We start from the raw sequence: 16,298 nt of genomic DNA on the forward strand, positions 1-16,298 counted from the left end.
GTCAACAACAGGACTATGTCAACAACAGGACTAGGTCAACAACAGGACTAGGTCAACAACAGGACTAGGTCAACAGCAGAGTAACAACGGGACTAGGTCAACAACAGGACTGGGTCAACAACAGAGTAACAACGATACTAGGTCAACAACAGGACTAGGTCAACAACAGGACTAGGTCCACAACAGGACTAGGTCAACAGCAGAGTAACAACGGGACTAGGTCAACAACAGGACTAGGTCAACAACAGGAATAGGTCAACAACAGGACTAGGTCAACAACAGGACTAGGTCAACAGCAGAGTAACAACGGGACTAGGTCAACAACAGGACTAGGTCAACAACAGGACTATGTCAACAACAGGACTATGTCAACAACAGGACTAGGTCAACAACAGGACTAGGTCAACAGCAGAGTAACAACGGGACTAGGTCCACAACAGGACTAGGTCAACAACAGGAATAGGTCAACAACAGGACTAGGTCAACAACAGGACTAGGTCAACAGCAGAGTAACAACGGGACTAGGTCAACAACAGGACTAGGTCAACAACAGGACTATGTCAACAACAGGACTATGTCAACAACAGGACTAGGTCAACAACAGGACTGGGTCAACAGCAGAGTAACAACGGGACTAGGTCAACAACAGGACTGGGTCAACAACAGAGTAACAACGGGACTAGGTCAACAACAGGACTAGGTCAACAACAGGACTAGGGTCAACAACAGGACTAGGTCAACAGCAGAGTAACAACAGGACTAGGTCAACAACAGGACTAGGTCAACAGCAGGACTAGGTCAACAACAGGACTAGGTCAACAACAGGACTAGGTCAACAGCAGAGTAACAACAGGACTAGGTCAACAGCAGAGTAACAGGACTAGGTCAACAACAGGACTAGGTCAACAACAGGACTAGGTCAACAGCAGGACTAGGTCAACAACAGGACTAGGTCAACAGCAGGACTAGGTCAACAACAGGACTAGGTCAACAGCAGAGTAACAACAGGACTAGGTCAACAACAGGACTAGGTCAACAGCAGGACTAGGTCAACAACAGGACTAGGTCAACAACAGGACTAGGTCAACAGCAGAGTAACAACAGGACTAGGTCAACAGCAGAGTAACAGGACTAGGTCAACAACAGGACTAGGTCAACAACAGGACTAGGTCAACAGCAGGACTAGGTCAACAACAGGACTAGGTCAACAGCAGGACTAGGTCAACAACAGGACTAGGTCAACAGCAGGACTAGGTCATCAACAGGACTAGGTCAACAACAGGACTAGGTCAACAGCAGGACTAGGTCTTCCATTCCTCTCAAAAATTTTAGAAAAGGCTGTTGCGCAACAACTCACTGCCTTCCTGAAGACAAACAATGTATACGAAATGCTTCAGTCTGGTTTTAGACCCCATCATAGCACTGAGACGGCACTTGTGAAGGTGGTAAATGACATTTTAATGGCATCGGACCGAGGCTCTGCATCTGTCCTCGTGCTCCTAGACCTTAGTGCTGCTTTTGATACCATCGATCACCACATTCTTTTGGAGAGATTGGAAACCCAAATTGGTCTACACGGACAAGTTCTGGCCTGGTTTAGATCTTATCTGTCGGAAAGATATCAGTTTGTCTCTGTGAATGGTCTGTCCTCTGACAAATCAACTGTAAATTTCGGTGTTCCTCAAGGTTCCGTTTTAGGACCACTATTGTTTTCACTATATATTTTACCTCTTGGGGATGTTATTCGAAAACATAATGTTAACTTTCACTGCTATGCAGATGACACACAGCTGTACATTTCAATTAAACATGGTGAAGCCCCAAAATTGCCCTTGCTAGAAGAATGTGTTTCAGACATAAGGAAGTGGATGGCTGCAAACTTTCTACTTTTAAACTCGGACAAAACAGAGATGCTAGTTCTAGGTCCCAAGAAACAAAGAGATCTTCTGTTGAATCTGACAATTAATCTTAATGGTTGTACAGTCGTCTCAAATAAAACTGTGAAGGACCTCGGCGTTACTCTGGACCCTGATCTCTCTTTTGAAGAACATATCAAGACCATTTCAAGGACAGCTTTTTTCCATCTACGTAACATTGCAAAAATCAGGAACTTTCTGTCCAAAAATGATGCAGAAAAATTAATCCATGCTTTTGTCACTTCCAGGTTAGACTACTGCAATGCTCTACTTTCCGGCTACCCGGATAAAGCACTAAATAAACTTCAGTTAGTGCTAAATACGGCTGCTAGAATCCTGACTAGAACCAAAAAATTTGATCATATTACTCCAGTGCTAGCCTCTCTACACTGGCTTCCTGTCAAAGCAAGGGCTGATTTCAAGGTTTTACTGCTAACCTACAAAGCATTACATGGGCTTGCTCCTATCTATCTCTCTGATTTGGTCCTGCCGTACATACCTACACGTACGCTACGGTCACAAGACGCAGGCCTCCTAATTGTCCCTAGAATTTTTAAGCAAACAGCTGGAGGCAGGGCTTTCTCCTATAGAGCTCCATTTTTATGGAACGGTCTGCATACCCATGTCAGAGACGCAAACTCGGTCTCAACCTTTAAGTCTCTACTGAAGACTCATCTCTTCAGTGGGTCATATGATTGAGTGTAGTCTGGCCCAGGAGTGGGAGGGTGAACGGAAAGGCTCTGGAGCAACGAACCACCCTTGCTGTCTCTGCCTGGCCGGTTCCCCTCTTTCCACTGGGATTCTCTGCCTCTAACCCTATTACAGGGGCTGAGTCACTGGCTTTACTGGGGCTCTCTCATGCCGTCCCTGGAGGAGGTGCGTCACCTGAGTGGGTTGAGTCACTGATGTGGTCATCCTGTCTGGGTTGGCGCCCCCCCCCCCCCCCCCCCCCCTTAAGTTGTGCCGTGGCGGAGGTCTTTGTGGGCTATACTCAGCCTTGTCTCAGGATGGTAAGTTGGTGGTTGAAGATATCCCTCTAGTGGTGTGGGGGCTGTGCTTTGGCAAAGTGGGTGGGGTTATATCCTTCCTGTTTGGCCCTGTCCGGGGGTGTCCTCGGAGTGGGCCACAGTGTCTCCTGACCCCTCCTGTCTCAGCCTCCAGTATTTATGCTGCAGTAGTTTATGTGTCGGGGGGCTAGGGTCAGTTTGTTATATCTGGAGTACTTCTCCTGTCCTATTCGGTGTCCTGTGTGAATCTAAGTGTGCGTTCTCTAATTCTCTCCTTCTCTCTTTCTCTCTCTCGGAGGACCTGAGCCCTAGGACCATGCCCCAGGACTACCTGACATGATGACTCCTTGCTGTCCCCAGTCCACCTGGCTGTGCTGCTGCTCCAGTTTCAACTGTTCTGCCTTATTATTATTCGACCATGCTGATCATTTATGAACATTTGAACATCTTGGCCATGTTCTGTTATAATCTCCACCCGGCACAGCCAGAAGAGGACTGGCCATCCCACATATGCTCTCTCTAATTCTCGCTTTCTTTCTCTCTCTCGGAGGACCTGAGCCCTAGGACCATGCCCCAGGAATACCTGACATGATGACTCCTTGCTGTCCCCAGTCCACCTGACTGTGCTGCTGCTCCAGTTTCAACTATTCTGCCTTATTATTATTCGACCATGCTGGTCATTTATGAACATTTGAACATCTTGACCATGTTTTGTTATAATCTCCACCCGGCACAGCCAGAAGAGGACTGGCTACCCCACATAGCCTGGTTCCTCTCTAGGTTTCTTCCTAGGTTTTGGCCTTTCTAGGGAGTTTTTCCTAGCCACCGTGCTTCTTCACCTGCATTGCTTGCTGTTTGGGGTTTTAGGCTGGGTTTCTGTACAGCACTTTGAGATATCAGCTGATGTACGAAGGGCTATATAAAATAAATTTGATTGATTGATTGAACAGGACTAGGTCAACAGCAGGACTAGATCAACAGCAGAGTAACAACAGGACTAGGTCAACAACAGGACTAGGTCAACAGCAGGACTAGGTCAACAGCAGGACTAGGTCAACAACAGGACTAGGTCAACAACAGGAATAGGTCAACAACAGGACTAGGTCAACAGCAGAGTACCAACAGGACTAGGTCAACAACAGGACTATGTCAACAACAGGACTGGGTCAACAACAGAGTAACAACAGGACTAGGTCAACAACAGGAATAGGTCAACAACAGGACTAGGTCAACAACAGGACTGGGTCAACAACAGAGTAACAACAGGACTAGGTCAACAACAGGAATAGGTCAACAACAGGACTGGGTCAACAACAGAGTAACAACGGGACTAGGTCAACAACAGGACTAGGTCAACAACAGAGTAACAACAGGACTAGGTCAACAACAGGAATAGGTCAACAACAGGACTGGGTCAACAACAGAGTAACAACGGGACTAGGTCAACAACAGGACTATGTCAACAACAGGACTGGGTCAACAACAGAGTAACAACAGGACTAGGTCAACAACAGGAATAGGTCAACAACAGGACTAGGTCAACAGCAGAGTAACAACAGGACTAGGTCAACAACAGGACTATGTCAACAACAGGACTACGGCAACAACAGGACTACGTCAACAACAGGAATAGGTCAACAACAGGACTAGGTCAACAACAGAGTACCAACAGGACTAGGTCAACAACAGGACTATGTCAACAACAGGACTGGGTCAACAACAGAGTAACAACGGGACTAGGTCAACAACAGGACTAGGTCAACAACAGAGTAACAACAGGACTAGGTCAACAACAGGAATAGGTCAACAACAGGACTGGGTCAACAACAGAGTAACAACGGGACTAGGTCAACAACAGGACTATGTCAACAACAGGACTGGGTCAACAACAGAGTAACAACGGGACTAGGTCAACAACAGGACTAGGTCAACAACAGGACTAGGTCAACAGCAGAGTAACAACGGGACTAGGTCAACAACAGGACTGGGTCAACAACAGAGTAACAACGGGACTAGGTCAACAACAGGACTAGGTCAACAACAGGACTAGGTCCACAACAGGACTAGGTCAACAGCAGAGTAACAACAGGACTAGGTCCACAACAGGACTAGGTCAACAACAGGAATAGGTCAACAACAGGACTAGGTCAACAACAGGACTAGGTCAACAGCAGAGTAACAACGGGACTAGGTCAACAACAGGACTAGGTCAACAACAGGACTATGTCAACAACAACACTATGTCAACAACAGGACTATGTCAACAACAGGACTAGGTCAACAACAGGACTAGGTCAACAACAGGACTAGGTCAACAGCAGAGTAACAACGGGACTAGGTCAACAACAGGACTGGGTCAACAACAGAGTAACAACGATACTAGGTCAACAACAGGACTAGGTCAACAACAGGACTAGGTCCACAACAGGACTAGGTCAACAGCAGAGTAACAACAGGACTAGGTCCACAACAGGACTAGGTCAACAACAGGAATAGGTCAACAACAGGACTAGGTCAACAACAGGACTAGGTCAACAGCAGAGTAACAACGGGACTAGGTCAACAACAGGACTAGGTCAACAACAGGACTATGTCAACAACAGGACTATGTCAACAACAGGACTAGGTCAACAACAGGACTGGGTCAACAGCAGAGTAACAACGGGACTAGGTCAACAACAGGACTGGGTCAACAACAGAGTAACAACGGGACTAGGTCAACAACAGGACTAGGTCAACAACAGGACTAGGTCCACAACAGGACTAGGTCAACAGCAGAGTAACAACAGGACTAGGTCCACAACAGGACTAGGTCAACAACAGGAATAGGTCAACAACAGGACTAGGTCAACAACAGGACTAGGTCAACAGCAGAGTAACAACGGGACTAGGTCAACAACAGGACTAGGTCAACAACAGGACTATGTCAACAACAGGACTAGGTCAACAACAGGACTATGTCAACAACAGGACTAGGTCAACAACAGAGTAACAACGGGACTAGGTCAACAACAGGACTAGGTCAACAACAGAGTAACAACGGGACTATGTCAACAACAGGACTAGGTCAACAGCAGAGTAACAACAGGACTATGTCAACAACAGGACTATGTCAACAACAGGACTAGGTCAACAACAGGACTATGTCAACAACAGGACTAGGTCAACAACAGAGTAACAACGGGACTATGTCAACAACAGGACTAGGTCAACAACAGAGTAACAACGGGACTATGTCAACAACAGGACTAGGTCAACAGCAGAGTAACAACAGGACTATGTCAACAACAGGACTAGGTCAACAGCAGAGTAACAACAGGACTATGTCAACAACAGGACTATGTCAACAACAGGACTAGGTCAACAACAGGACTATGTCAACAACAGGACTAGGTCAACAACAGAGTAACAACGGGACTATGTCAACAACAGGACTAGGTCAACAGCAGAGTAACAACAGGACTAGGTCAACAGCAGGACTAGGTCAACAGCAGAGTAACAACAGGACTAGGTCAACAGCAGGACTAGGTCAACAGCAGAGTAACAACAGGACTAGGTCAACAACAGGACTAGGTCAACAGCAGAGTAACAACAGGACTAGGTCAACAACAGGAATAGGTCAACAACAGAGTAACAACAGGACTAGGTCAACAACAGAGTAACAACAGGACTAGGTCAACAACAGGACTAGGTCAACAACAGGACTAGGTCAAGAGCAGAGTAACAACAGGACTAGGTCAACAACAGAGTAACAACAGGACTAGGTCAACAACAGGACTAGGTCAACAACAGGACTATGTCAACAACAGGACTAGGTCAACAACAGGACTATGTCAACAACAGGACTAGGTCAACAACAGAGTAACAACGGGACTAGGTCAACAACAGGACTAGGTCAACAACAGAGTAACAACGGGACTATGTCAACAACAGGACTAGGTCAACAGCAGAGTAACAACAGGACTATGTCAACAACAGGACTATGTCAACAACAGGACTAGGTCAACAACAGGACTATGTCAACAACAGGACTAGGTCAACAACAGAGTAACAACGGGACTATGTCAACAACAGGACTAGGTCAACAACAGAGTAACAACGGGACTATGTCAACAACAGGACTAGGTCAACAGCAGAGTAACAACAGGACTATGTCAACAACAGGACTAGGTCAACAGCAGAGTAACAACAGGACTATGTCAACAACAGGACTATGTCAACAACAGGACTAGGTCAACAACAGGACTATGTCAACAACAGGACTAGGTCAACAACAGAGTAACAACGGGACTATGTCAACAACAGGACTAGGTCAACAGCAGAGTAACAACAGGACTAGGTCAACAGCAGGACTAGGTCAACAGCAGAGTAACAACAGGACTAGGTCAACAGCAGGACTAGGTCAACAGCAGAGTAACAACAGGACTAGGTCAACAACAGGACTAGGTCAACAGCAGAGTAACAACAGGACTAGGTCAACAACAGGAATAGGTCAACAACAGAGTAACAACAGGACTAGGTCAACAACAGAGTAACAACAGGACTAGGTCAACAACAGGACTAGGTCAACAACAGGACTAGGTCAAGAGCAGAGTAACAACAGGACTAGGTCAACAACAGAGTAACAACAGGACTAGGTCAACAACAGGACTAGGTCAACAACAGGACTAGGTCAAGAGCAGAGTAACAACAGGAGAAATCCCAAAGAAAGGCTCTGCAGCTTTTCTTGCTACTAACAGGATGCCCAGTACACAGATAAGATCTCATTTCACCATCCTGTTGTCGCCACTTACTGTACGTCTGTCTGCTTAAAACCACAGTTATGGTTCTCAGTAGAATACTTTAGCCATTTCGGACAGTAAATTCAGTTAAGATCATGGCCTGGTTTGCATCCCAAATGGCTCCTCATTCCCTATGGGCTGGTCTAAAGTAGTGCACTATAAAGGGAATAGGGGGCAATTTGGAACAAACAACTGATGTTTGCCCTTGAGTTGCCACTCCTTAAAGGGATATTTTTACATTTTGGCAACTATGCCCCTTTTTTATACTTACCATTTTTAAGCCCTTTTTTTCTAATATGGTTAGTTAGTTAGTTAGTTAGTTAGTAATGGCTCCAGAAACTACCGTCAACATCCTGCAAACTGCACACAGACACATAGAAATGGTAGCCATGAGTTCATCGGACTCTTGGTAAGTCGGAAGGGGGAAAAAAGTGATTAATTGCCCAAATGTCAAATGATCCCTTTAATTGCCTTTTGTTGCAGAGTTACTGTTACTGTAGCAGGGTGGAGATTGTAGGGAATTACTCTGGAGAAGGCTGATTAAATTGTGGAGTAAACTCCCTGGGCTAGGTGGGGCCTAACAGAACAGTCTGTCATTTGTAATTACCTCTGGCATGTGCATTTTCTAACCCAATATGGGCCAGCCTAGAGTTGGCTCCTGGACGAATGAGTGTTCAGGCTTCTACAGACTCTTTGTACAGAGTCTCAATCTGCCCTCTATAGGCTCATGGCTGAGTCTCAATCTGTCCACTACAGGCTCATGGCTGAGTCTCAATCTGTCCACTACAGGCTCATGGCTGAGTCTCAATCTGTCCACTACAGGCTCATGGCTGAGTCTCAATCTGTCCTCTACAGGCTCATGGCTGAGTCTCAATCTGTCCTCTACAGGCTCATGGCTGAGTCTCAATCTGTCCACTACAGGCTCACGGCTGAGTCTCAATCTGTCATCTACAGGCTCATGGCTGAGTCTCAATCTGTCATCTACAGGCTCATGGCTGAGTCTCAATCTGTCCACTACAGGCTCATGGCTGAGTCTCAATCTGTCCTCTACAGGCTCATGGCTGAGTCTCAATCTGTCCTCTACAGGCTCATGGCTGAGTCTCAATCTCACCTCTACAAGCTCACGGCTGAGTCTCAATCTCACTTCTACAGGCTCATGGCTGAGTCTCAATCTGTCCTCTACAGGCTCATGGCTGAGTCTCAATCTGTCCTCTACAGGCTCCAGGTTGCTCAGAGTGTGTTTACGTGGGAAAATTCCCTGAAGCTTTAATGAGCTTTTAATCTAAACCTAAAGACAGAAAAAGACTGAATGTGTACAAAAATAATCAGAAGTGGTCTATTTCTCCATTCTCCCACTGAGGTATGCTTTGGCCCCTGTCAGCAAATCGTTTTAACGAGTGGTGAAAGAAACATAACACACCACACTGAGAGCTGGTCTTCCTTGAAGTGAATCAAGCAGTGCTCCCAAAGTTGAAATATCTTCATTGTGTTTGATAATGAATCCACTAGTTCCTCCGTTTTCTAAACAAAGCACACCGCTAAAAGACCCCCAGCATCCTCTGTGTTTCTTTTACTTCCCTTTCTTCATAAATATTTGTGCTAATGTTTGCCACGATACAAGAACTCTGTACCGACAGTGCCACCGGCATCATGTTAAAACCCAGATACATTATAATCAGAGTAATGTCGTCCAAACATTAAAATATATGTCACGGTACTACGCCGAACCGAACCGAGCCAAATCAAGATGAGCTGGCCTGGTTATGAATCCACCATATCGTAGATAGTAGATGGAAACATGCTGCTGAAAAGAAATCACATCTGAGTAAACGCAGTTCATGTAAAATGGGCAATTGTTTGTTTGCCCCAAGCTTGTTGTCAGAGAGGGGTAGTCCTACTGGTGTGGTAATGAATAGTTAGTTATTGACCTACCGGTGGAGAAGATCTCTGCAGCCACAGCCAGGAAGGCATCAGACACCACGCTCTCAGACGCAACGGTGATGTTCAGCTGACGAGCTACGTTACGGTAGATGTTGGGCCGCAGGTACTCCAACTCATCACCTAGGGAACAACAGAACAGGTAGTGAGCCAATTGGGAACTCCAACTCATCACCTAGGGAACCACAGAACAGGTAGTGAGCCAATCAGGTAATATAACTCATCACCTAGGGAACCACAGAACAGGTAGTGAGTAGAGGTCTTCACGGATCCATCTGTACCTGAATAACCGAGACCCGAGCAGGTCCGGATCCGGATCCAGAATGTCACAGGTTCCGGGGTATGTGTAATTTTAAGTGACTTGTCCAGAAGGACCCGTACAGATCCGAAAGTGACTGTTGCAGTAGAGAGAGAGAGAGAAATGTTACAATTTATGCTGGCGCTCTTGCTTTTCACGAAAGTGGAGCGTGGCGCGTTTGGCTTGTTGTTGTTGGCCAATCACAAATCATCAAAGGGGCACCAGGCTACAGTGATAGAGCCTCGGTGTGGGGCAAAAGTTAGGAGATATCTAATCAATGGAAGATGGAATTAAAAGTTCAAGGAGAAGGATAGGCAACAATGACCAAAAGCCAACAGGTCTGCTTTATATTCTAAACCAGCACCGTCACGGACCAGGATGTCTTGCTCCCAGGCAGACTAAATAACTTTTTTGCCCGCTTTGAGGACAATACAGTGCCACTGACACTGCCCGCAACTAAAACATGCGGACTCTCCTTCACTGCAGCCGACGTGAGGAAAACATTTAAACGTGTCAACCATCGCAAGGCTGCAGGCCCAGACGGCATCCCCAGCCGCGCCCTCAGACCATGCGCAGACCAGCTGGCTGGTGTGTTTACGGACATATTCAATCAATCCCTATCCCAGTCTGTTGTTCCCACATGCTTCAAGAGGGCAACCATTGTTCCTGTTCCCAAGAAAGCTAAGGTAACTGAGCTAAACGACTACCGCCCCGTAGCACTCACTTCCGTCATCATGAAGTGCTTTGAGAGACTAGTCAAGGACCATATCACCTCCACCCTACCTGACACCCTAGACCCACTCCAATTTGCTTACTGCCCAAATAGGTCCACAGACGATGCAATCTCAACCACACTGCACACTGCCCTAACCCATCTGGACAAGAGGAATACCTATGTGAGAATGCTGTTCATCGACTACAGCTCGGCATTTAACACCATAGTGCCCTCCAAGCTCGTCATCAAGCTCGAGACCCTGGGTCTCGACCCCGCCCTGTGCAACTGGGTAACCTCACACTCAACGTCAACAAAACTAAGGAGATGATTGTGGACTTCAGGAAACAGCAGAGGGAACACCCCCCTATCCACATCGATGGAACAGTAGTGGAGAGGGTAGTAAGTTTTAAGTTCCTCGGCGTACACATCACAGACAAACTGAATTGGTCCACCCACACAGACAGCATCGTGAAGAAGGCGCAACAGCGCCTCTTCAACCTCAGGAGGCTGAAGAAATTCGGCTTATCGCCAAAAGCACTCACAAACTTCTACAGATGCACAATTGAGAGCATCCTGTCGGGCTGTATCACCGCCTGGTACGGCAACTGCTCCGCCCACAACCGTAAGGCTCTCCAGAGGGTAGTGAGGTCTGCACAACGCATCACCGGGGGCAAACTACCTGCCCTCCAGGACACCTACACCACCCGATGTCACAGGAAGGCCATAAAGATCATCAAGGACAGCAACCACCCGAGCCACTGCCTGTTCACCCCGCTATCATCCAGAAGGCGAGGTCAGTACAGGTGCATCAAAGCTGGGACCGAGAGACTGAAAAACAGCTTCTATCTCAAGGCCATCAGACTGTTAAACAGCCACCACTAACATTGAGTGGCTGCTGCCAACACACTGACTCAACTCCAGCCACTTTAATAATGGGAATTGATGGGAAATGATGTAAAATATATCACTAGCCACTTTAACTATGCCACTTTGTTTACATACTCATCTCATATGTATATACTGCACTCAATACCATCTACTGTATCTTGCCTGACAAATAAAATTTGATTTGATTTGATTTAAATGGAGTTGTTGTTGTTGTTCTGTGTAACTGCAGGATGAGAAAGCTCATATTCTCCAGCCTAATGTTAGCTAGCATGACTAGCTTCTCTCGTGTTGATGCAGTCAAGATAGGTACTACGTAATCATATTTGATGATAAATAACCTAGCTATGGCAGCTAATAGTCGGCTTGGTCACTTTTGCCTCTCTCTCCCTCCTCTCCAGCATTATAATCTCCGGCTAATAAAGTACACAAACGGATCAGACAGGGTCTGGATCAGACCAGGTCCATTTCAGAACGGGTCTCAGATCAGGTCCGGTTATGAAAGCCCCAGGTCCATTTCAGAAGATTGTTTTGACCCTCGAAGACCTCTAGTAGTGAGCCAGTGAGGTGGTTTGGTTTCCCAGTCTGGTCTGAGGTGTGTTTGTGCTGTAAAGCCTCAAAGAATGAGGAATTAGAATGCTATTTTAATAGGGTCTCTTTCTATAGACCCATTCCTATGGTAATTCGTCAACCATGTGATGTTGACAAGACCGTACAAACAGATCTCGACCCCACGCTAGTGACTTCCCTGTTCACTAGTGCTGTAGGTACTAGTTCAGGCACCAAATCTTTCAGTAAAGTTATCTTTCCCTTACACGGCCAATTTTTCAGTTTTTGATTTGTTAAAAAAGTTTGAAAAACGCCAATAAATGTTGTTCCACTTCATGATTGTGTCCCACTTGTTGTTGATTCTTCACAAAAAAATACAGTTTTATATCTTTATGTTTGAAGCCTGAAATGTGGCAAAAGGTCGCAAAGTTCAAGGGGGCCCGAATACTTTCGCAAGGCACTGTACTGTATAATGATTTAATTGTGCAAACATTTTCATAAAAGGAATACACCACAATACGTAACTTTCCCCAGAATAGATTTTCTGAATACCGCGTCGGGCCGAACAATGCCATTTAGCTGTTTATTTGTTTATTCAGTCAAGCAGAAGAAGCAGCTACTCTTCCTGGGATCCACCAAAAAAAAAAAGAGCTAGTTCTGTTCTGTGAAGGGAGTAGTACACAGCCATTTTACGAGATCTTCAGTTTCTTGTCAATTTTTCGCATGGAAAAGCCTTCATTTCTCAGAACAAGAATAGACTGATGAGTTTCAGAAGAAAGTACTTTGTTTCTGGACATTTTGAGCCTGTAATCGGACCCACAACTGCTGATGCTCCAGATACTCAACTAGTCTAAAGAAAGACAGTTTTATTGCTTCTTTAATCAGGACAACAGTTTTCTGCTGTGCTAACATAATTGCAAAAGGGTTTTCTAATGATCAATTAGCCTTTTAAAATGATAAACTAGGATTAGCTAACACAACGTGGCATTGGAACACAGGATTGATGGTTGCTGATAAGTGATTTTGGGTATCGGGGAGGGTTTGTTGGAAGGACTCTTTTTTTCCTTAGTAATACAGGATTAGGTAGGAGGGTTTCGTTTTTCTTAATGTTTGTTTCTTTATTCATTTGGTCTGTAAACTGTGATTGACTAGGGTTTGCAGAGGCAACTGAATAACATACTGTAACTTTTGGATGGCTGGTGGGTCAAGAGCCCAGCTTAACAAGCTGTTGGAACGGTTCAAACCGCTATTTTGAAAAGCGGAATAGCGGGCGGGTAGCGAGGATGCGGCGATGGAGGATATAGAGAGAAGGTTGGAGAAGTAGCAGATTGACGGACTAATGATGGAAGTAGAAGTGCCGGTTGATTCTGACGGTGCGTTGATTTCTTGTTGGAGTGCGATTTGTTAATAATGATGACTACTTGAGGAGATCCATTTGAGGTCAAAAGATATAGATGCATTAGGAAAGGTAGAGTCAGTCAGAGTAACCAGGAGTGGTTTTTCTCTGATTTTACATTCATCGGAAGAACAGAAGGACAAAGCTTTGTTGCTCCATAAATTGGCGACATCTGAAGTGGAGAGCATTAATTTTCGGAGCAGGGCACCAATTATAAAGGTGTGAAATCAGGAGTATCGCTAGGACATTGAGGTTTCAAGTTTTAAGAAGAAGATTCCAGCCGTGGTGGGAGCACATTTTTCCCATAGTGGATGGACAGAAGGATGAAAGCCTGTCTGTTTTACTGACGTTTGATGAACAGTATCTGCCTACACATGTAAAGATTGGATACGTAAGAGCCTTCGTAAATACACCGTTACAGTGAAAAAAATTATAATAATTATGGCCATGTCTCAAGTCTGCGTCAACGGAATCAGTGTTAGTTTAAGAATCGGATGTCTCAAGTCAACGGAATCAGTATTAGTTTAAGAATTTGATGATGCACGGTGTAGCAATTGTGGTGGAAATCACCGAATTCCTGGAGCGCCCTACTAGGGTAAAGGAATTTGAAGTTGCAAGGATCTGCGATGTTCAACAGCTCTTCTACAGAGATGTGCGGGAAATAGTTGAAGGGGTGTAACAGTATATCTTTAATCCGTCCCATCGCCAATACCCGGGCTTGAACCAGGAACCCTCTGCACACAGACAACAGTCACCCACAGAGCATCGTTACCCATCGCTCCACAAAAGCCGCTGCTCTTGCAGAGCAAGGGGAACCACTACTTCAAGCTCTCAGAGCAAGTGACGTCACCCGATTGAAACGCTATTAGCGCGCACCACGGCTAACTAGCTAGCCATTTCACATCCGTTACAGGGGCAAGTGGAGCTGAGGAAGATCTGGCAGTGAATGAAGCGCAGCTGGTTCATAATGTCGCTCCACAGTTGAGGGATACTGATACATTGATTGTAAAGAAGGTGGATGTTGTGCCGTTTATTGTGGAAGGTATTAAGTAAACAAAAACATTTTAAAAAAACGTCATCCCCAATAGGGTTTTATTGTCACATACAACACACAGGTGCAGTGAAATGTGTTGGAGGTGAGAGATTTCAGTGCAGAAGGTCTACGGGAAGTCTTGAGAGAAGGCATTGCATTCCATCCTCCCAGGCAGACATCCTGGTGTAGGATCGTTTAGGGCCAAAGTAGTGGGATGGTTTTCGGGGGGATAGTGTGTAAACGTGCAGGGACAAATTGTGGTTGTAATTTCAAAATGTAAGGTGGTGCAATTTATTATTATTTTTTACCAAAATGTGTAATCCGCACTCCGACCTGCAAAAAGCAGCAATACGCAACAAAGCTCCTTGTCTGCTGGAAAGCCCCGAGAAGAAGAAGAAGTAACTTCAGGACATCGTCATCAGAGATTGGAATATTGTACCAGTGTTGAATGTCCAAACTGAAATAGCTAGGTACGGTAAGAATGATTTAAGGTTGGTTGCTGGGCAGTGAAGTAATCACTGATATTATAGCGGACACGTTAGCTATCAAATGAGCTAACTATCTAGCTAGCTAACTTTAGGCCACAGCTAGCCAAGTTAGCTAGCTAGGCCTGGTTTACCAAAACCCATCTTAATGCTACGTTCATCGTTACCTCTCTGATCTGTTACTGAAGTTGGTCTTGAAAAGGCTTGTTATTGAACGACTGACTCAGTCCACTAGTATAACGGCTAAGTCCCAAGGCGGTGTTTTGGCCTTCTGCGTCACACAGAAGATCTCTGCTAAACACATAATCAAGATGTTTATATGTTTATCTGTCTTTCTGTGACTGCCCGTAACTTCAGAACGAATGTGAGTCACTGCAAATACAAAGCTGCCCATTTTCTTTGCAAGGATATAAAGACATTTCAAATGAAAACTGAGATGACTGTATTAACATTTACAGTATAGACACACAGTACCAGTCAACAGTTTGGACACACCTCCTCATTCAAGGGTTTTTCATAATGTTTTACTATTTTCTACATTGTAGAATTATAGTGAAGACATCAAAACTATGAAATAACACATATGGAATCATGTAATAACCAAAAAAGTGTTAAACAAATCAAAATATATTTTACATTTTAGATTCTTCAAAGTAGCCACCCTTTGTCTTGATGACAGCTTTGGACAGTCTTAGCATTCTCTCAACCAGCTTCACCTGGAATGCTTTTCAACAGCCTTGGAGTTCCCACATATGCTGAGCACTTGTTGGCTGCTTTTCCTTCACTCTGCGGTCCAACTCATCCCAAAACATCTCAATTGGGTTGAGGGAGGCCAGGTCATCTGATGCAGCACTCCATCACTCTCCTTCTTGGTCAAATAGCCCATACACAGTCTGGAGGTGTGTTGAGTCATTGTCCTGTTGAAAAACAAATTATAATTCCACTAAGTGCAAAACAGATGGGATGGCGTATCGCTGCAGAATGCTGTGGCAGCCATGCTGGTTAAGCGTGCCTTGAATTCTAAATAAATCACAGACAGTGTCAACAGCAAAGCACTCCTCCTTCTCTATACTTCACGGTAGGAACCACACATGTGGAGATAATCTGTTTACCTACTCTGCATCTCACACAGACACGGCAGTTGGAACCAAAAAAATTCAACTTTTGTCTCATCAGACCAAAAGGACAGATTTCCACCAGTCTAATGTCCATTGCTCGTGTTTCTTGGCCAAAGCAAGTCTCTTCTTCTAATTGGTGTCCTTTAGTAGTGGTTTCTTTGTAGAAATTCAACCATG

The 16,298-nt window shown here is 45.3% G+C and overlaps 1 protein-coding gene across 2 annotated transcripts in view; it reads right to left on the minus strand.

Annotated features, from left to right (window-relative positions):
* The window catches only part of LOC110526196 (bcl-2-related ovarian killer protein homolog A), a 46,037-nt gene that overhangs the window by 15,127 nt on the left and 14,612 nt on the right, over positions 1-16,298 (minus strand). Inside the window, exon 2 of one of the 2 annotated variants that reach the window (XM_036984107.2) lies at positions 9,637-9,765. In XM_036984107.2, the coding sequence (XP_036840002.1) occupies positions 9,637-9,765 (129 nt within the window). Of the gene's footprint in view, positions 1-9,636; positions 9,818-16,298 lie in introns of both variants that reach the window. The other variant, XM_090233687.1, reaches the window with a different exon arrangement.

Source organism: Oncorhynchus mykiss, chromosome 1 (assembly GCF_057628025.1).
Source record: "Oncorhynchus mykiss isolate SJ-2025 chromosome 1, ASM5762802v1, whole genome shotgun sequence".
NCBI classification, from domain to species: Eukaryota; Metazoa; Chordata; class Actinopteri; order Salmoniformes; family Salmonidae; genus Oncorhynchus; species Oncorhynchus mykiss.